We start from the raw sequence: 20,872 nt of genomic DNA on the forward strand, positions 1-20,872 counted from the left end.
TATCAAACAAGTTCCCCTGCATTTCCTTATCCAGCTTCCTTTTCTTTAAAAACAAAGTTTTTTCTTTTTTTTTCTTTGGGTTTGTACAAGAAATTTACAGTGTGGAAAAATATACAAGTGAAAACGAGGCCATAAACCTGGTTATTAGGAGGGGCTGCTTGGTCACAAACACAAATAAACAAGACATTGCTGAGTTCTTCCTTTGGTCTGACTTCAGCCCCCTCAGCCCGGAAGAGGCTTGCAGAGCCGGGACGTGGGGATCAGACCCCAGACCTAGCCCTGTCCCTCTACCTGGGCCTGTGGGCGGCAGGCACATCTGGAGCAGCTGGTGCCATCTGGCTCTCTCTGGCTTCAGGCAGGTAGATTGTGGAGGTGGGGTAGCCCCTTTCACGTCCGGGGCAAACCAGGCTGGCAGTGGCTTCGACGGCTGGGGAGTGAAGTGGTGTAGGGGCCTCTGGGCGACTGTGAAATGGAACCTCAAAGGGTCTGATCTTGCTCCCCCAAGTCACAAGGCCACCTGAGTGCTTGGCAGAGGCCCTTGGGCTCTGACACCTGCAGTGCTCCGTGGACCCTGGGACCCAGGTGGTCCTGTGCCCCTTGCAAAAGCCCTAGATTTCAGTGGCGGCTATCTCCTCCAGGCGGATGCAGGGGGCTGGTTCAGCTAGGCCCAAGTCAGCAAGCTCTCGGGCCTCCAGCTCCAGGCTGAGCTGCTGCAGTTCCTGCTCCAGCTGCCGGTTACGCCGGTACATCTGGATGTAGTTGAGCTGCAGCTGCTTCTGGTAGCGGATCACCTGCTCCTTCTCCGCCTGCCAGGCCAGCCGCTCCCCCTCAAAGCTGTCCCGCTGCTCATCTCCTCGCCGCTGCTCCCGCTGCAGCTCTTGGCGCAGCCGTTCCACCTGAGCCCGCAGGCTCCCCCCTGCCCCAGCTGCTGCCCGCTGCACCTTAACCTCATCACTCTCTGCCAGGAGGAAAGGGTCGGTGGTGGCTGGGGGCACAGGGGGTACAGGGGGCTCCCGGAGTCCTGCTGCCTCAGCATCCAAATGCCCAGCCTTCTCCCGGAGCCGCTCAGCCTCCTGGCGATACCGCTGCAGCTCCTGCGAGCAGGCCTCCAGCTCCACCTCCCGAGCTCGGGCTGCCTCCTGCAAGCCCCTGGCACGGCCCTCACTGACCCGCAAGGCAGCCCGGGCCTCTCGAAGGGCCACCCGCAGCGCCACCAGCTCACTGCCCTTCTGTACCAGCTCTGCCTGAGATTCCTTCAGTTGCTGCTTCAGCAGGGAGATCTCACCGGATTTCTGGCACACCTGTGGGTAAAAAGTAGTGGGGAAGGATGGTGAGGCCTCTCTGAGTGTTGGGCCCAGGAGAGAAGACGCTGTCTCCCTGTTTTACACAGAGGCACAGCAGGGTGCCAGTCTAGTGACACAACCATAGTTATACTTCTGGTAAGAACTGAAAGGAGAGGAGACCCAGATCTCTCCCCTTCAATGCTGGGATCCTTACACAAAGGGTTGAATAAGTGCTGCCTAGGTCTGGAGTGGGGGAAATCCAAGACAATGGCCACATGTACAAATGGACAACGGGCATCCAAAACAAACTGCCTGGGCTCGTATCTCAGCCCAGCCCCTGGTAGTTTAATTCGGGGCTGAAGCCCTTTCTGGGACTCAGGTTTCCTCATTCATAAAATGGATGTATTAACGATGTCCACCCAATAGAGAAGGCAATGCTCTGTGGGCATCAGATCAGACATGTGAGGTCCAACATAGAGGTCCAGGGAAACCCCAACCCAGAAAGGCGAGGAAGGGCGGGCGCTATAGGGCAGCCTCCCCGGGGCGCCCTCTGCAGTGTGGCCCAGTGCGGCCCGCCCCTCCAGCCTGCCCTGCGCCTCTTGCACACCTCCCATTTGGTCTCCTCCAGCCGTGGCCCGAGTTCCCGCTGCTCCCGCTCGAAGGCAGCGCAGCGGCGCTCCAGCTGCTCTCGCTCCTGCAGCAGCTGTGCAAAGTCATCCTGCAACTGGCGCTTCTCTTGCTGCAGCTGGAACACCTGCAGCTGCAGCAGCTGTTGGGCCCGCTGCACACGCTGCGTGGCCTGCTGTGCCTGGGCTGCGCAGTCCTCCCGCTCTCGTGGCCAGTGCCTCTGCCGGGCCCCGAACGCCTAGAGAAAGGAGGCAGGCTAGAAACCTTCTGCGTGTCTGTCCCCCCCTCCCCGCCGGAGCTCTAGCCTCTCCTGCTTGGGTGGCTCCCTGCCTGGGCTGAAGGAGGGAAGCGCACACAAGCCCAGCATATTACAACAGTACAACAAGCACTGATACAGCATTTCCCAGGTGTCGGGCACTATTCCAAGCACTTTATACCTTTTGCCTTATTTAATCCTCATAAGCCCGCTAGGAAGTCAGAACTATTCCCATTTAGACGGGAAACTGGGCTTGGTGAGGTTAAGTTAAAAAGAGCAGCCGCTCTGAGCCAGGGCTGGATCCACTTCACGAACCCCGCCTCCTTACTCCTTTGAAGGTTAAGCCTAAAACCTTGGGGTGCAACACCGTGATTCTTCATCCCCTCCCTCCCCAACAGCACTGTTCCTAGGCCTCTGGGTGTCCTACCACACCACCCCAGGACTGCCCTGGGCCGCACCTGACACACCGGGGCTTCATTCTCATCCATACTGTCCCGAAGCTGCTGTAACTCTTCCTCTCGGTCACGAAGCTTCCCTTCCAGGACACACTGCAGCAAGGCCTCATCCGAAGGGGGCGGAGGGGGCGGAGGGGGCGGAGAACGGTCTCCACCCGAACTGCTGCCAGGGGAGGCCCGGGTACCACTGCCCAATAGCCCCCCAGCTGCACGGCCCCCCAAGGAACCCGAGCTTTTGCTGGAGGAGGACCGGCCACTGTCCGAGTGGGAGGGCCCAGTAGGGACCCCTCGGGCTGGACCAGGCAGTGCCCCTCGGCCGGGGCCGTGGGAGGGCAGGTGCCCGCCTGGGGAGTTGGTGGTCGGCTCAGCGCCTCCGGTGCTGTAGGTGGGCAAGCTGGATAAAGAGTTTCGACCAGAGTCTGACAATGTTCCCGATGGGCAGCCACTGGCCCAGCCACTCAGTGTCAAGGGTTTGTCAGCAGCAGAGGAGGAGGAGGAAGAGGAGGAGGAAGAAGCTGGTCCCCCAAACAGCTGTGTCAGGCTGCCCTGACTCCCAGATAGCCCAGCAGCTCGAGGACCCAGGAAGCCAGGTAGGGATGGTGCCCCCCGAGTTTTGGGTAGCACTGGCTTGAAAGCTGTTGGCCGGATCAGGATTTTCTCCATGTTCTGAAACGAGGTACCGTGTGACACGTGAGGGTGATCTGCATGGTCACTGTCTTTTTAAGATTTTTTTAACTGTTGTTAGTTTACTGAGAAAGGGTTTTACGCTATTGGCCTGAAACTCCCCATGTACCCCCCTTAGGCTAGCCCTAAATACATGTAAGACTTCTGCCTTTTAAGCAGTAGGGTTACAGGTGTGAGATACCAAGCCCAGCTTGCTTTCAAAACACTAGTCAATGTGTGTGCATGCACGTGTGTGTGTGTGTGTGTGTGTGTGTGTGTGTGTGTGTGCATGAGTGTGTGCCTGTGCACACACTGGTGCCTGCGTATGGAGCCTAGACGTCAAACAGGAGGCTCCCTCGGTTACCTTTTTTTGACTCCTTTTATGACTGTCCCTCCAAATTACCAATTCAGCTATTCAGACTGGCCGGCAAGCCCCAGGGCCCACGAGTGCTGAGATCATAGCCCCGTGCCATAGTGCCCAGCTCTTGACATGGGCACTGGGGATCTGAACTCAGGTCCTTACGCTTATGCGGTAAGCATTTTACCCACGAGCCATCTCCCCAGAACTTGATCTTTCCACCTTCCCACACAGGGCCCTCAATCCCTAAAAATTAAAAAACAATTGCTCCCACTAGCAACAGGCAAATGTCCACTTAGGTTAAGTAATTCAAAATGCTTACTTTTAATCATTCAAAGCCACTCCAGCAAAATATTATCCTCTCCTCATATTAAAAAATGAGGAAATAGAGGCCCCAGGCAGTTAAAGGCTATGCCCAGATACACTCACATCTGTGTGATAATAAATGAAGCAACTAGGCCAGACATGGTGGCAAACGCCTTTAATCCCAGCACTGGGGGTGGGGGCGGGGGGAGAACGAGGCAGAGGCAGGCAGACCAGGCCAGCCTGGTCTATAGAGTGAGTTCCAGGATAGCCAGGGCTATGTAGAGAAAGCCTGTCTCAAAAAAAAAAAAAAAAAAAAAAAAAAAAAAAACAAACATACAAACATACTCAGGAGGCAGAGGCAAGTGGATCTCTGTGAGTTCGAGGCCAGCCTCTACAGAGTTAGTTCCAGGACAGGCTCCAAAGCTACAGAGAAACCCTATCCCCCCAAAACAAACAAACAAACAAAAAAATAATCGAAGCAACTAATATTGCGGTGTTGGGTACTATACTAAGTACTAATTCTAACAGGAGCCTACAAAGATACAGACACAGAAAATGGGGCTCAGATAGCTTGCTATTTCCCTGGGCTAGAATAAGAGCTGAGACAGCCCACATTCTTTGCTCTGTATATGCTTCCAAATTCCAGCTTCCCTTAGGGGCTCCTGATTCCACCCGGATCCTCCCAAAAGGGCTGGCCCCTACCTTCTCCAGCTTTCCAGAGACAGGGATGAGCTTTGGTGGGGGCCCACGGAGGTGGGCATTGTGTGCCCGCTGCTCTCGGGGATCTTCAACATCACTGCTTGGGCTCGGAGGTGACTCTGTCCTGAAGTCCTCGTTGATATAGGTAAAGCTGGTGCCTGGGACAGCCTTCCTGGGTGGCACAGCTGGGCAGAGTGGCTCCTGTGCCTCGTAGCCACCCCGCAGCAGCCCATCCTGCTGGCGGAAGAAGGTGGGCCCAGGGACACCATGGTGTCGTGGAGGAGCAGATCCCCCAGGACAGGGCCGGCCTGAGATGAGACTGCTCACGCTGCCCATGGCTGGGGCTTGTGGGGCAGTGGCTGTCTCACGTGCGGGCTCCAGTGGCACTGGCAGAGTGTGCACAATGGCCATGGTGGCAGAGGCTCAGGCCTGGCCAGGGGCCTCCAGGGCAACCTGTGAGCAGGGCATTGGTGGGTGTCAGAGTCCCTGCACCTGAGTACCCTCCCCCTACAGGCCTTTTCCTGACCCCCTCCTCCAGACAGGACACTCCCAATACAGTATCAAAGTTTCCTCTCCAGGTACTGGCATGAACCTCAGTTTCCCCTGGGCCTTAGGCCCAACTCTAGTCTGGACATGGCTAAGGAATAATTTGATCAGAAACGAAGGAATGAGAGACCTAGGTTATGCAGGTTCCCTGGCAGGGAAGGCCCAGTCTTAAGCCCAAACCTGCATCCCCTATAAAGGTCAAGACTCGAACTGGGCAGAGATCCTTAACTACGAGCTGAGCTCCGGGTACAGGTCCCTACTCTCCTGGGACAGGTGGCCTCATTACTGGGCTGTTTGGGCAGAGGACACGTCAGGGATGCAATCAGCAACTCAGATGGTAATTAACGAACAAAGAGCCAAAGCCAGGCAGTGTCCAGCCTCCCACTGCTAGGCCTCAGTTTCTCCCAGACACAGAGGCGGCAGGGTGGAGCTGGCCAAACAGGAAACCTCACAGCTGCCCTCTGGGGTCTCCTACCTCCCAGAGGTTGACGCTGGTTATGCTTGTTTCCATGACAACTCCTAGCTTCTGCATCCACTCAGTTAGGACTAAGGGAGCCTACATAGGCCCTGTCCGAGTGTCGACCTTTACAAACCTTCCTGCTTTAGTTGGTCTTCAGAGTACCCCTATGGGATTTGAGCAGAAGCCCATTACCACCTCTGGTGGGATCTCAAGTAAGACGGCTCCCCCTCCCGAGTCTAGCTCCTTCCTGGAAGGGACAGCACCCGGAACTCCCTCCCAGTCCCAAGGCTGCTGATGACCAAGAATTAGGCATCTGCTGAAGTCATCATGTGGAGGGGCCGAGACATGGACAGAGACTTCCACAGGAGTGTGCACATTTACTCCTGAGTGTGAGCACATGTACAGGCGCATAAAAATGGAGTGCATTTGTGCATGAAGACATGCAGTGAGTAGACGTGTGATCACACAGATGTCAGGACATTCACGTGTGTGTGTATGTGTGTGTGTGTGTGTGTGTGTGTGTGTGTGCCTGACACAGGCAGGCCTCAACTCAGTCATGGATCCTCCTGCCCCAGCTTTCAGAGTGCTGGGATTCTAAGCTGGTGGCACCATGCACAGATGCATGTGTGAATTCTTATGTTCACAAGACTGAGTTTTATTAGTTAGAAAGTACTCAAGTTATTAATGTATATGTGATAAATGAATCTGTGGGGTCTGAATGTAACTATAGGACAAAAAAAAGTGTCTGGAGAGATATTTGAGTTTTTGTGTGAATATCACCAAACTTAGGGGGTCACTGTCTATGTCCCAACTCATTTGAAGTCACTTATCCTCAATTAGCCATTTTCTCCTCTCAGTACAAGATTCCTAGGGAAATCCTCACTCCTCTGGGGTGCACTGTTTCAAGTCTCTCATAGACTGGGAGACATGAGTCCCTCAGAACATCTTCCTTTCTTCCAGGGCAGTTAATTTAAAAGTGTGAAAAGCTCGTTTGGAGTAATTTGTATGAGTGAGCATTTCTGGGTGACATTCAAGACCACCTGGGTGAATGGAAGCCTCTCCCTCTTTAACCCCTCCCTTCCTCTTAATGTAAGGGTTTGAGGAAAGGTGAGCTCACAGTATCTGACCCCCTAGTCCCATCAGGTCTTTCTATACTGCTCTCCATTAAGTGTCCCCAAGTGTTAAGACGCTGAGAATCACAGGAGTCCGGCCTGAGGGAGGAGTTGCTGGCAGCTAGACTCGTAGGTGAACTGGAGGGGCGATCACACATTGCTCTGTAGGGCTAGGACACGAGATTGCCCCCACAAGGTCCAGCCCGGGGATAGAGATTGCTCCACAGTATGGAGAGAAGAGTAGGAAAGGGCTGGCACTCCTGTTCATACTTCTCCACTCCACGGTACACAGAAAGTGAGACCCAGAAGCAGGGGCAAGAGCCGCCGTCGTCACTCAGAGAGACAGAGACCAGAAGTCAAGAGACAAAGAGGCCAAGAAGCTCAGACACGAGGCAGGCTCATGAGTTCCAGCCGCTGAAGCCACGCAGGCAAGGGCCCCTAAAGCTGGGCTGTGCGGGCCAGGAGTCTGGAAAGCCAGGCCTAGCCAGCCTGGCTCCCGCTCTTGAGGCCCAAGAGAGAAGGAGGGGCAAGCGGCTCCATTTTGAGAAATGCGTTTGTGGTTGTGGGAAAACTGAACCCCTGGTTCTTCCCAGCACTGCCTGATCCAGCACGATGGTACACAGACCCCAGCGACCGCCCACCCCCGTAGCGGGCTGGGGGTTCTGGAGCCTGGGGTCGTGCCAGGGCCTGGGATGGATCTGGCCCGGGTCCCAAGTCTCTGACCTCGGGGCTGGGGGTTGGAGAGTTAGGGAAAGTCCCCTCAACACACACTCAAACTCCGGAGACCAGTCAAGCGGGATCCAGTGTGGGATCACGAGTTCCCCTGCCGAGACCGAAAGCCCGGAGTCCCCCGGCCCACCCACAACTGTCCGCTCCTTCCACGATCTGGGGGCGTCTGTGGAATGAATGCCACCTCCCCACCAGACCGCATCGCTTAGAAGACGGGGCACCCTGAGCCCCGAACCCCTCACCTCCGCCGCGCTGCTCCATGCTCAGCCCCGGGCCGCCCCAGCACTCCACAGGCGCGCCGCCCGCTCCGGCCCGCCCGCGCGCGGCCACTCGGAGCTGCCCGGCCCGGCCCCGCCTCCGCCCAGCCGGCGCCCCCGGCCCGGTCCGGCCCCCGCCCGGCCCGAGTGGGCGGTGCGCGAGGAGCGGGGGGAGGGGTCCGAGGGGCGTCCCCGCCCCGGGGCGCGGACACGCGCAAGCACCCCACGTCACGCGTGCCCGCCCGGGCGCACGCAGGGGCTGCACGGCTGCACGGCGCCCACCATCCCTCCCGCAGAGACCCCCACGAGTGCGTTTGCGTCGGGAGACTCGGTCGGCTCGAGATTCGTCGTCGAGCGGGATAGGGGCTGTCCCTGCCCGGGCCCGAGGGCCGGCGGCAGCTGGTCATTGTTCCAGCACAAAGAGCCAAGGCGCGGCGCCCGCCCCTCCCCCGCCGCTTCTCCAGACGAGGCTTCCCCTCCCCAGTCTCCAGCTTCCCAGTCCGAGAGGAGGCCGAGGGTCAGCCGTCCCTCTCCGCTTGCCGGCTCCCGGGCACAAGTTGAGGGACTGGCTCGGTCGCTTGTCTGTCCCACCCCCAGCTGGCTGGAGGTCACACATTAGGATTCTCAGAAGCGGCGCCACCTGGCGGCCCCTTCCAGCAACACATCAGCCCCCCCCCCAAGCCTCCCCCCAATCCCACTCCCTTCCCAGAGCAGCTCCCTCAGGCCGCCAGCCTGGGCTTGTCCCTGGCATGGCTCCAGGCTCCCCAGCCTAACCTCGAGGTCACTTGCTACGGGAAAGGTCGCTGCTCAAAGTGTGTGTGTGTGGGGGGGGGGGGGGCTGGCCCCAGTAATCGCAAGGACGAACGGTTCAAACCTACACTGGCTCTGCAGCAGACATCCCAATGTCTGTCTTTCTCGGGGGTCACAAATATTTTTACCCTTTCGAAAACACTCTTAACACCCACACGACCTTTCCCACATTCTGTCTCAGGCAGCCACAATCACTGGCTCACCCATCACGTGGTTCCATATTCCTTCATTCCATAATCCTTCGGGCCAACTCACAAAATACTTGGTGTTCATGCCTGTCGTGCATTTTCACAACAGTCCTTCGCATCCAGTCACAATCTTAAAATACACTTAGTCTCCCAACCAACCCTCTTCCGTGCAATGACAGCGGTATTCAGCCACTTCTTACATCATATTCACAAACTACCCACTTTCCCTGAGGGGGTCTCTGTGACCTGGTCAGGTCAGCTGACAGTCACATCCTCTGGTAAGGCCACCCTCCCTTCCCCGCTGCCCCCCAAGGGCCAAGACGGCCTGCCAGAGCTGGGCTCAGCCCCAGGAAGACGCATACCCCCCCCCCCCTTTCAGGCCACAGCCTGGCCGGCTCTCAGCTCTATTTTTAGCTCCATGGAAAGGGTTGTTTTTCTTTCTTTTTCCCTGGAAAGGGAAACACAGCCCAGTCACCCTCAGGCTCACTCCAGCCCCTCAGCTTCATAGGAACAGACTGAAGCCCTCTCCCCAGCGGAGACCCCCTCCTCTGGCCTTGCCCTGATCCCTGCCTCCTGGGGCACTGAGAGCCTCCTCCCCTTTCTGGCCGCCTGCCCAGAAGCCCAGGCAGCAGCTGGGCTCAGCGTGTGTCGGGGTGAAGGGTGGGGGCTGGCGAGGGAGAGGGGCCTAGGGCAGCCACCCCCTCCTTCATTTTCTGAGAAGGGGATCTGGTCCTCTTCCCTGCTAGAGAAGGCAAACTCCCCTCAGGGTTTAAGGATATATTCACTCCTATGCATCCTCCGAGGCGAGGGGAGAGGGTCGAGGGAGACTGTTCCTCTTGCATGGGTGGGCTTTTCGTACCCAGTCCTGCAAGTCGGTGGTGGGAGGGACAGGACCTATAGACAGCTGCTCCCGGAACTGTGTGTAAGACACGGGCAGCTGTCCCGGGCCATCAAGGTCCTCTCAGATACCTTTCAAGGATTCGGATTCCGAGAATGTGTTAGTGAGCAGGAAGGCTAGGAGTCCAAGCAACCCCACCCCGTCCAACACTGTCCAGGCCTCCTGTACCACCCAAGCCCCTGGAGGCGTTGAGCTCCCATTCTGGGTGAGAGGGTTTATCACCATTTCAGGTAGAGTATGGAATAAAGCTCTGTGCAGGGAGAAGCTAACATGCCAGGACTGGGAGAGAGTGGATGAGAGGGGTGTCCCCGCCTAGACAGGGTTAGGGGAGCACTGCCCACCGGTCGGCGAAGCAGTCACGTGCTCAACGCTGTTTACGCCTCGGTCTTCACCTGCAGGCAAGCGGCCGGGAAGCAGGAACCGCCTGATGCGACAAACCCCGCCCGCCCCCGCTGAGTCTCAGGGCGGCCCCTTTCCCTCAGCCTCGGGCAGAAAAACTCAGCGTCCATCTCTCCGGGGGTCGCGCGGGCCGACGGCACTGCTAGGGTATCTCGCTCTGCTTGTCCTTTCCTGAGCGCACGTGTGTTCGTGCCCTAAGCGAATGCACGGGTCTATGCATGCGTGTATGTTGGTGCGTCTGTGTGAGTTTCTCGGTCCCTTTGCTATTCAGATTTCGCCTGCACTCCGAAGAGTGAGGACCCCTTCGTCATCCCAGCCCTGTTTCTCAAGACGCGGAAAGTTCTCTCCAGAGCGTGGATGTGCGGGAGCCGGAGTTCCTGCACCCCGTCCACCCCACCACTCACCCAGCGTCACCTGCGCCGCTGCTCCCTCTTTGGCCGGGCTCCTGCTCCAGCGTGCCTACTTCCTCGCCACGGTAGAACTCCGGCTCTCCAGCCCTCTACAGGCTCCGCGCTCCCGGCTCCCGGCTGTCGGCTCCCGCCAGGCCGGACCTGGAAGAGTGGGGCGGGGCGGGGCGGCTGAAGCCGCGCCCCTCACCCAGAGAGGGGAGTGGTCTGCCCCGCACCCCCGAACAACCAACCTAGTACCAACCCAATAGTACCCCGGCCCAGCACCCAGCCCAAAAGTAGCCTGACGGTGGTCTAAACTCTGGCCTTTTGACTGCACAGCCTACTGACTTTTGACCTAAGGGGAGGGCAGATAGGACCGACGGCTAAACTACCAGGTTGCCTTAACTAAGTAAGGGGCTCTAAGGCTTGACTCCGTCACCCTCTCCTGCCCTGCAGGGAACTCAATCCGGTCCACTCTGCCCACAACCAGAGGGAAAATCCCCATGAAGCAGACAAAGAACTCTCGAGTTTCATAACCACAACCCCCCCAACACACACACAAACACACACACACATATGCACGCACACACTGGGGCTGTCCTGGCAGGACACAACTCCCTGTTCCCTGGAGTTACCAACCTAGGTGAGAAAGCGGCTAGTCCTGGCCCCCCATAGGCCATGGCTAGGCTCCCCTATAAAGTCCCACCCACAGGCACAGACAGGAAGTTGGCCTGGGTTTCAGGGAGGTACTAAGGGCTCCCTTCCTCCCTGGCATACCAGGTACGTTGCTTAAGTTGACATCTATCTGAGCCATACCCACTATCTGAGTGGCTGGACTGCAGAGACCAAGGTGAGTTTGGTCTCTTTTCAAATCCACCCACAGTAACAGCCGCTGAAGACCTAAAGCTGCCTCCTCACAGCCATTCGTGACACAGTGTTGGCGTGAACACAGGGTACAGTCCTAATTTCATGCTGCTGGGCCAGACCTTTCCAGGAGGTCTCTGGGACATTCTTAAGTTAGCTGCACACACAATTGTCTCATCCCAGGAGGCTTGCCTCAAGCCACTTCCTTTGAGCGTGTGCACAGAAAGTGGCTCCTAGAGACTTTGTAAGCAGGATATAGGGACTGACCTTTTCCCACCTCCTAGGCTCCTGAACATACTCTGTGCTAGATCTTGCTGTGGGAAGTTTAAAGCAGGTATGGAGTGGAATGTGTTTGTGTACGGGGTGTGTTAGTTGCCCCTCCTCATTCTGGTTTGTGCGGTGTGGAGGTGTCTGCTAGGAGAGTAGGGCAAGACAAACAGGCAAACGTGTATCTGTTTCTCTATGCTGATTGTACAGCCCTCACAGACTCCAAACTCTCAAGTTTTCTGAGACCACATCAGGCATTCTAGGAAAAGTAGAATATGGAGACCATGCCCTTCTAGGTAGAAATGGCCTTGTTCTGTACATCTGGAAGGCATGGCTGACTTAAATATTTCAGACCCTGGATGAGGCCCCAAGCAGCCAACTGCTGGGAATGATTAGTGCAGGATTAGAGAGGCCTGGCTCCAGCCAGTCTGGGAGAGACCCCCAAGAAGGCAGACCCTGGAGGAACTACCCCCACCCCTAGGTTCTTCCCCAACAACAGCTTTGCAAAAATTTGTTTCAGCTCTTTATGGCTAGGGTCCTCAGAATCCCTGGGTCCCTCCAGCCCCAAAAACTTCCTCTTGGGTTGACTTGAAAAGGTTGCTCTTCTAGAGAGTAAAAACATGTTCCCTTTACCTGCAGCAGAGGCAGGTACTTAAGAGCATCAGAGGATGTTAGAGAAAAAGCATTTAGCAATATGCCTGGCAGTCTGTGGGTCATTTTTTTAGTCTTCTGTAGTGCTCGTTAAACCCAGGCATCGGTATCCCATTTCAGTTGTCGGAACTTCGAACATTCACAGGCAGAAGAGAAAGAGAAGCCCCCTAAGCTGAGTTTTCAACAAATTCCCAGTTCAAGCACATACGAAGAAATGGGAGGATACCAGAAGGAAATGGATAAGGGTGGAGGACTAGAGATAAGAAAATAAACCGACTGGATTTTAAGACAGGGTTTTGAGTAGCCCGGGCTAGCTTTGAAGTATGAAGCTTAGGATAACTTTGAACCCCTGATCTTCCTGCCTCTACCTCCCAGGTGCAGGAATTAAAGGCATTCACCACCACACCCAGATAGGGCTGACTCTTGAGTCTACACTGAGAAATGTGAATGGCTCACCTCACAGGGGAAGAGGGCCAGCTGGTCAGGCAAGGTCTGGGAATGTGACCCATTGACCCACACCTGTCAGGAGTTTTATGGAGGCTTCAGGTAAGGCAACATGCCATCCTATCTCCCCTTATGCCAAGGGAAGGTCTATGTTTAGGGCACGGGATGTGAAGACCCTGTACTTCTCCCTGCTATCTGACTGGCTGGAAGTGGGAAGTGAAAGGCCAAAGTGGCGGAAAGCATCCCTTCACTCCCAATTCTGAGAGGAAATCCAGTTAGTTTGGGGAGACATCTGGTGGACAAATAAGAAAAAGCACAGAAACAAAGGCAATGCTTCATTCAAACTGGAAAAGGCTCTACGAGAGTTGTAACTCCAGTTGTCAGAGGCAGCACACAATGGAATCAGTATCCAGGGGCCAGGCACTGAGGGCTCCCGGCTTCTTTCCGAGTTCTATGGCGATGCAATACAGTGGGAGGAAGCTCCCATCTTTGAGGCCCTGAGAGTACCCGCATAAGCACCTAGGGTTACAGCTACCTTGCAAAGCCTGGCTCTACACAGCAGAGAGCACAGAGGTCTGGTGCCTCCAAATGCCTAACCTTGGGAGTTACAGCAAGCCTGTCGTATGACAGTTCAGGGGCTACCCTCAACGTCCGACTTGCTCATTCCCACCTCAGGTTTTATTACATTTCTCTTCACTTAGTTCCTTTCACCAAAATGCTGGTTCTTTGGAAACAGGCCTTGTCTTTTCAGTGCTGTGTGTGTGCGTATATGAACTATACAGAAAACCAAGCATTCAGGAGGTCCTCAATAGCTGCTGAATTCAATTTTCTCACCATGGAGCCCTATCTCGGGACTTTATGGAAGAAGAGCCCTAGCAAAAGGCCAAGGGTCTGTGTCAGCCTGGCCCGTCAAGCTCCCTTTAGCAAGCAGCTGTGCACAGCTTTCACCCTGAGGACTTGGTGTCTGGCTGGAAGGAGCTGGGGTCCTGGCCTAGGCAAGTCTCAGAGTTCTGGTGCCCAGCACCTTTTTTGCCGGAAGAGGACTTTTTGGCCACTAGTCCATTGTCATCCTTGATCTTCTTGAGTCGGGCTTTGCTCTTCGGTGGGATGGAGAAGGTAAGGGAACCCTTGTTGAACTCAAGTGGGAAGACACCTACATCTCCGTCAAAACGATTCTTGGACACCTGCAGATACCGCTTCCCTGGCCCGGTCACCAGCTTCCTATCCTGCAGGATCAGAACATTGTCTGCTTCTTGGCTGGCCTAGAGGAGAGAGCGCAGCAGAAAGAAGACTGTGAGAGGAAGGTTGAAGGTTCAGGGAGGAGTGGCAAGAATGGGAAAAGGGAAAAGTTCCCCTTACCAGCCAGCTCTTTAAACAACTAATCACAATCGATGCTAGAGCTGCCGGGTCTCCCAGCCTCATAACAAGCTTGCCACTGCCTCAGACTTCATGCTGCTGCTCCTCTGTGCAGTGCCTCTCCTCTACAGAGGACTTTCTGAGCTACCCCGCTTACTTTTACCATTCCTGTGTCATTCCACTAATGACCGCTTTTTGATCCCCTAAAGAAAGTACCAATTTTTTTTAAACTTCTGCATTATTCTTGTTCCTTGTTTGGCCCAAAGCAACCTAGTTTTGCTCCTCAACCTGAATGCCCCTTGTCTAGCTCAGGCCTGATATATAAAAGGAAGCTCTAGGATGAGGCTGGTCCTATGGCCCAGAAGGCCTTCCCATTTATTTGATGATCTGACACTTACTGTCTGGAAACCTCCATGTAACTTTTGTTGGTGCATCCACTAGGAAGTCTCCCTAGATGTCACAGGATGACTTAGGTCACGTCCCAAGTACTTGTACTGCCTATTACAGTTCTCATCCCACTAAGCTGCAATTATGACCTCACTCTTTGCCTACCAACAGATGTCAGCTCCTAGATGGCAAACAACCAACCAATCCCTTGTATTCCTGGCTCCTGTATTCCTCATTTCACGGCCCCAGAATCACAGTCATGAGGATCTAAGGCTGAATGAAGACTGTTTCTAGTTACGCCTGGCTCTAACTCTTTAAAACTTGAGCGCCTTAAAGCCAACTCACTTTGGCTGAGCCAAAAATGGATGCTGTCTGCAGTTCCTTGTCATCATCCTCCTTCCGTGGATGAATAACCAGGGTCACATGGCAGCTATTGTCTGTAGCAAACTTCCGAAAAGCTCCAACGATGTAGTCTTGAGCTGCAATCCTGCAGCGGTGAAGTTCAGCAACAGAAGAGGTTATTAAGTGGAACATACATAAACTCTTGAGCCTGTCATTCCACACTAATATCCCAGCTCCATTACACTTCCTTCTACTTAAGGATTCGCACTCAGGTCCCTGGACAACTCCCCACTGCCATGACCTCTCAGAAAATAACAGTACTATGAACGCACCTAGAGGCCAGCTTCATGAGAAGACAAGTGTGTTTGAGTCAGACAAAAGAATTCACCTGTCAGTAGAGAGCTGCTCATGACCCATCATGAACTGCAAGTTGTCAATGACTACATGACAGACGTCATAGACGTAGACAGCATGTTGCATTGTGTCTATTACAGACCTGGAAAAGAGAAGCAGTGATTTAAAAAGTCAACTACAGGCAAGCTCAGGGCTCTGCAGGGAGAAGAGCGTGCATCTGAGAACACTGACATCATCAGCTCTTCTGACTTCCCATGCTTCGGAAGGCACAAACCTGTCTAAAGACACCTGGAAGATAACTCTCACTGGAGCCAGAAAAGGAATAAAAGTATGATGTGTTGGGAATCTCTCAAAAGTGAAAGTGAAGGCCAGGCACCGTGGTGCGCGTCCTTAACCCCAGCATTCTGAAGGCAGAGCCTGCTCTACATAGTGAGGTTCCAAGACAGTCAGAGCTACCGAGAGAGACTCTGCTCCAAATAAATAAGCATTTAAAACTTTGAAAAGCAGCGGCCTTTGACAGTCTTCTTACCTGATACTCTGTTGTCCATGGAAAGTCATGAAGTAGAGAGGCAGGTCCTCAAAGCGGTCTGCCCACTCGTCATACTTGTCCAGTTGCTCTTCCAGCCGTGCTACCGCAAACTGCGTCAGCATAACCCGGGCTAGCCTCACATTGCTGATCTCAAAGCTACCCCAAAGTGTGTTCACCCCTTGGGTGCATAAATCCAGGGCATACTCACTAATGAATGTTGTCTTCCCACTGCCTGTGGGTCCTATGGGGGATAGACACAGCTCTGGGTTAGGAGGGAACTCTAGTTCTTGAGCCAAGATTCTAGTAAAAGTTGGGAGGGGAAGCACCCCCCCCCTCCTTTTTCAGACAGGGTTTCTCTGTGTCGCTTTGGAGCCTGTCCTGGCACTCGAGGCTGGCCTCGAACTCACAGATTAAAGGTGCCCAGCAGGAAGCCCGTTTTTAACCCTGCCAGTAGGGGACTGGAGAGATGCAGCAGTACTTGAAAGCACTTGTTCTTGCAGAAGATGTAGATATGATTCCTAGCACCCACATGGTGGCTCACGACCATCTGTAGGTCCAGTTCCAAGGGATATGATGACTTCTGGCTTCTGACAGCACCAGGCACACATGCTGTGCATACATACACATGCAGGGAAAACATTCATATACATAATAAATAAACCCCCAAAATAATAATTGAGCCAGGCATTGGTGGTACACGCCTTTAGTCCCAGCACTTGGGAGGCAGGTGGATCTCTGTGAATTCAAGACCAGCCTGGTCTAGAAGAGCTAGTTCCAGGACAGCCTCCAAAACCACAGAGAAACCCTGTCTTGAAAAAACAAAACCAAAAAACCCATTATTTTATTAGTATACGTGTTTCATCTGCATGTATGTCTGTGACCATAAGCATGCCTGATGTCCCCAGAGGTCAGAGGATGGCACCAGATCCCCATGAACTGGAGCTACAGACAGTTATGAGCCATTATATGGGTGCTAGAAATCCAACTCCAGTCCTCTGCAAGAGAGCCAGTGCTCTTAACCACTAAGCCATCTCTTCAGCCCCAAACAGAGACTTCCTAGAGGCACCTGTGAAGACTGTCAGCTCGCCCTTCCGATGCCCCTTCAGCAGACGGTTGAGGTCTGGGAATCGACTCCAGCGAACACCAGCCGCTTGCTCCACATTCAATAGCTCTCCTAGAACCTCCTCACGGAGCTGCCGGAAGGACACAATAGACTTGTGCCAGGCAGGGAGGGCAGTGCGAAGGATACGAGAAAGACTCAAGCTTTGGTTTAAGGCCTCCAGGGGACGAGGCTGCTGGTTACCAGGCCTCACCAAAGAGCATCGCTTGGGGTTGAGTTTTCGGGCAAACAGTTTGGCGGCCTCCCAGGCCCGAAGGTCATCCCCTAGCCAGAACACAATCCGTCGGAACTGTTCAAGGTAAGGGAGTAAAGCTGGGGGCAAACAGACTGTTCCTCGGGGTAGGGAAAGGGTGGGCAGCCCCGTGGACTGGCTCAAAGCCAGGCTGTCCAGCTCACGACTTGTCAGGACCACCTCAGCATCTCGACGGCTGATCAGTGGTAATCCAAATAGGTTGTGGTAGGCACCAGGCCGGGGAATGGTGGTCTCCACATACTGTACCCCATCCCCCTGACCTTCTGCGCCCAGTAGCTTCAGGCCACGTAATCCTGAGGCCCCAGGGGTGAACCAAGGGAAGACCAAACTTCGAGTAGATCGAAGATAACGGACACTGAACTTCTTGAGTGTGTCATCTGTCACCTTGGTAAGGCCAAACATCACACGAGCCAGCTTGGCCTCCTCAGGGTCAGGCAGCTCCCAAAGAGGTACAGCTCGGTTCCAGATTCTCAGCACCTGCTCCCTGTCCTCAGCTTCTGGGCCCTCAGTAAGTAGGACTCCCTCTTTAGGTCCATCCCCTCGCCCCTCCACACTGGCCTGGAAGTCTTCCCAGCTTCCTTCTGCTAGGCTAGTCATGCAGAGAAAGTGTCCTGTGGTCTTGTCAATGAAGAGGCAGAAGGAAGCTGTAGAATCCTTCTTCTGATTGTTGAAGTCTGAGGACCCCACAAAAGGGCTCGGTGCCCGAAGACAACTGTGGCCATCCTGGAACGGTATCCCATGCGCCCGTAGATACTGGCGGATTTCAGATGTAGTCACAGGCGACACTGGCATCTCTAAGGCTGGGAGAGCTTCCTTCCTGTACCTTCTGCGAGGAGGGCCTGGAGCCAAGCTTCGGGGCAAGCCCCTCCGACCCACCCACTCCCCTCGCAGTGGCAGCAAGATCCGGACAGGATACGCACGTCGGAGCAGGAGCCACATTCCTAATGCAGTGGGATGCCTCTTCTGCAAAAACTTTTGGTGTCTGGCTTGGTGCCTTCACTAGGCCAGACCCTAGGAGCCTTCCACAGGGCACTCACAGGACTCACCGCAGCTGGCTTCTCTTTCTCTCTCCTCAAACTTCTCCCTGACGAACACCCTTCTTAGTCCCCTTGGCTGCCTGTACATTGCTACTTGACATCTCTGCACGCGACGTCCCTCTCGAGGTCCTTTACACTTTCTCTCCACCAGCTCACTTCGAGGGCCCTCTCCGGTGCCTCGATCTAAACGGCGTCTCCGCATCATCTCCTCACCTCTACCACCCCTCCACGGCCTCTTCTCGCCATCCTCATCTCTACAGCGCTCTGCATCCTGCCTGAACCCCGGCCCCAGGCGCCCTCCTCGGCTCCCGGCGCGCGCGGGGGCCGCCCACACACCCGGCCCTCTCACTGCCTCCCGGGCTCTACCCTCCGCGGCAGGAGCCCCAAGCTCCCGCCTCAGCTTCGCGCCACCTCTCCTTCCTACCCTTCAGTCCGGAACGTGGGCCGCCCGCACGCGCCTCCCGCTGCGACCTCGGAAGCAAAACTCTCCGGGGAGCGCATGACCCCGGAACCGGAAGCCGCCGGCCAGTCCCGCCCTCCCGCTCACCGTCCGGTAGCCATGACCGCGCGCGGGACCCCGAGCCGCTTCCTGACGAGCGTGCTCCATAACGGGCTGGGTCGCTACGTGCAGCAGCTGCAGCGCCTCAGCCTCAGCCTCAGCCGGGATGCGCCCTCGTCCCGCGGCGCCAGGTGAGGCCCGCGCAAGCGGGAGGACCGGGGTGAGGGGGCGGGCAGCGGCGGGACTGGGTCCGGGTCACGGCTCTCACCCTCGTTGGGCCTCGCAGGGAGTTCGTGGAACGCGAAGTGACCGACTTCGCCCGACGGAACCCCGGGGTCGTGATATACGTGAACCCGCGGCCGTGCGCCGTGCCCAGAATTGTGGCCGAATACCGTGAGTGGGGCCGCGGGAGGGCACGAGGGCGGGATCGCGGCTGGCGCGCTGGGTTCGATGTGTTTGACGTCCGACCTGGCCGTTTCCACTCATCCCCACTCCCCGCTGCCAGTTAACGGGGCCGTGCGCGAGGAAACTGTCAACTGCAAGTCGGTGGAGGAGATCGCGTCACTGGTGCAGAAGCTGGCAGACCAGTCCGGTTTGGATGTGATCCGTATCCGCAAGCCCTTCCACACGGACAACCCTAGCATCCAGGGCCAGTGGCACCCCTTCACCAACAAACGGACGGCCCCCCGCGGGCTGCGGCCCAGAGAACTCGAGGATCCTGCTCCAGCTTTGGTGCAGGCACAGTGAAGAACCAGGCCTTGGGTTCCTCTTTCGGATGTCAAGCTCAGGCAAATACAAGGAGCCGATCAGCGGGGGCGTGGCCCGGGGTAAAGAAGAGCTGGCTAGAATTGCCCACTGCTAGGTACAGTGACCTTGTGACTTCCCTAATTCTGATTCAGTTGGCCTCCTTGCGAGCTGTGATGTGAGAAGGCTTCCAGGTGTTGTACAGGGTCCTTACTTTCTGGAGTCCAAAGAGAACTGATTCCAAACACGGAAGGGTCTGGAGGCTGGTTTCTGGCGGACTCACGATGCCCTTTGCTCTTGCTATGGCCTGGCATTGGGCAAGGCACCTTATATCTGTGTGTGTTTGTGTGCAGATTAGAAAGCTGAAGTCATTAAACTTACTAAGACTGCATTTGGAGATTGCTCTCGTATGTCTTTGTACTATGGGCTTGCAGTAACCCTGCAGAACAGAAGACTGTGGGAAATCCCCTGACACTGGAGTTACAGACATTTGTGGTTCTCCTTGTGGGGTCTGGGAATTGAACCTAGGTCTTCTGGAAGCTGAGCCATTTCTCAGCCCCTTGAGGTCAAGTTTCAAAATGTGATTTTTTTTTTTTTTTTTTTTTAAAGTCAGAGTCTCACTGTGTTGCTCCCTGAAACTCTCTATGTAGACCAGGTTGGCCTCGAACTCAGACTGGCTTGCCTCTGCCTCCCAAATGCTGTGACTAAGGGTGTGCATTACTATACCTGCTTCAAAATGTGTGCATATTTTAAGCATAAGCCCTACTTTTAATTCTGAAACCAGAAACAACATAAAATATTTCAGTGGTTACTGTCAAAGGCAGAACAGTTAAAGATAACAAGGCTTGATGTAGTCCTGACTGCATTCCTACTTCAAAATTCTTTGCACAGAAATGAGCCCTTACCTTTCCCTCGATCAGGGAGTGGGAAGTGCTGAACAACTTGTCAGGGACAAACACAAGGGTTGGCAAGAAGTGTCTTCATGGTTCAGGGGTTAAGAGTATTTTCTGTTCTTCCAGAAAGCTCAGACTCAATTCCCAGCACCCCCGTGGCAACCTACATCATCTGTAGCTCCAGTTCCAGGGGCTCTGACTTTCCTGGTCTCTTGAGGGCATCAGACATGCAGGTGGTACACAGGCTGCACACAGACAAAACACCCAAACACATGAAGTGTGCATGGGTGACAGGAAAGGGAAAGACCTTGGTCTGGTGGTACAGCTTTAATTACCAGCACTCAAAAGACAGAAGCAGGCAGACGGATGAGTTCAAGGCCAGCCTCGTCTCTACATTAGAGGGCAGAGCTGGCGAGATGGTTCAGTGGGTAGAGACAATCACTGGCAACCTGAGTTTGACCCCCAGGACTCAGTGGAAGAAGCAGCCACCATTCTGAGTTCTGACCTCCACACACCCTGACAAGTGCAATCCGGGTGCACACAAACAAATTGGGTGGGATGTGTGTGTCTGTAGTCCACATATCCAGGAGGCTGAGCTTGTCTCCAGCCTGAGCAACAGTGAGATTCCTACCTGAAAAGATAAAGCCAGAGGAAGAGAGTAGCTAGGAATCCTGGTGAGTTCTTGAGCTGCTGTGAT

General features: G+C 55.0%; 3 protein-coding genes across 6 annotated transcripts; 1 reads left to right on the forward strand and 2 right to left on the reverse strand.

Moving 5' to 3' along the window:
• Positions 1–112: 112 nt before the first annotated feature.
• Lzts2 (leucine zipper tumor suppressor 2) lies at positions 113–10,605 on the reverse strand. 4 transcript variants are annotated; one of them, XM_051199673.1, is made up of 5 exons: positions 10,451–10,605; positions 4,651–5,100; positions 2,625–3,287; positions 1,891–2,148; positions 113–1,301 (listed from the first exon to the last, which is right to left on the reverse strand). In XM_051199673.1, exons 2-5 carry the CDS (start codon positions 5,056–5,058, stop codon positions 609–611), a joined length of 2,022 nt encoding a protein of 673 aa, XP_051055630.1. In that variant the 5' UTR covers positions 5,059–5,100; positions 10,451–10,605; the 3' UTR covers positions 113–608. The 4 variants fall into 4 exon arrangements, with proteins under 4 accessions (XP_051055630.1, XP_051055633.1, XP_051055631.1 ...); XM_051199676.1 differs by having other exon boundaries at positions 10,461–10,604; XM_051199674.1 differs by lacking the exon at positions 10,451–10,605 and adding an exon at positions 7,737–8,012.
• Positions 10,606–13,028: 2,423 nt separating this feature from the next.
• On the reverse strand, positions 13,029–18,241 carry Twnk (twinkle mtDNA helicase). Its single transcript, XM_051199672.1, has 5 exons — positions 16,696–18,241; positions 15,630–15,870; positions 15,135–15,242; positions 14,750–14,891; positions 13,029–13,923 (listed from the first exon to the last, which is right to left on the reverse strand). The coding sequence occupies exons 1-5, from the start codon at positions 17,939–17,941 to the stop codon at positions 13,606–13,608; spliced, it is 2,055 nt and encodes a 684-aa protein (XP_051055629.1). The 5' UTR covers positions 17,942–18,241; the 3' UTR covers positions 13,029–13,605.
• A 267-nt stretch (positions 18,242–18,508) lies between these two features.
• Mrpl43 (mitochondrial ribosomal protein L43) lies at positions 18,509–19,657 on the forward strand. Its single transcript, XM_051199680.1, has 3 exons — positions 18,509–18,729; positions 18,825–18,931; positions 19,044–19,657. The coding sequence occupies exons 1-3, from the start codon at positions 18,539–18,541 to the stop codon at positions 19,283–19,285; spliced, it is 540 nt and encodes a 179-aa protein (XP_051055637.1). The 5' UTR covers positions 18,509–18,538; the 3' UTR covers positions 19,286–19,657.
• Positions 19,658–20,872: the final 1,215 nt, after the last annotated feature.

This window comes from Phodopus roborovskii, unplaced genomic scaffold (genome assembly GCF_943737965.1).
Source record: "Phodopus roborovskii unplaced genomic scaffold, PHOROB, whole genome shotgun sequence".
NCBI lineage: Eukaryota > Metazoa > Chordata > Mammalia > Rodentia > Cricetidae > Phodopus > Phodopus roborovskii.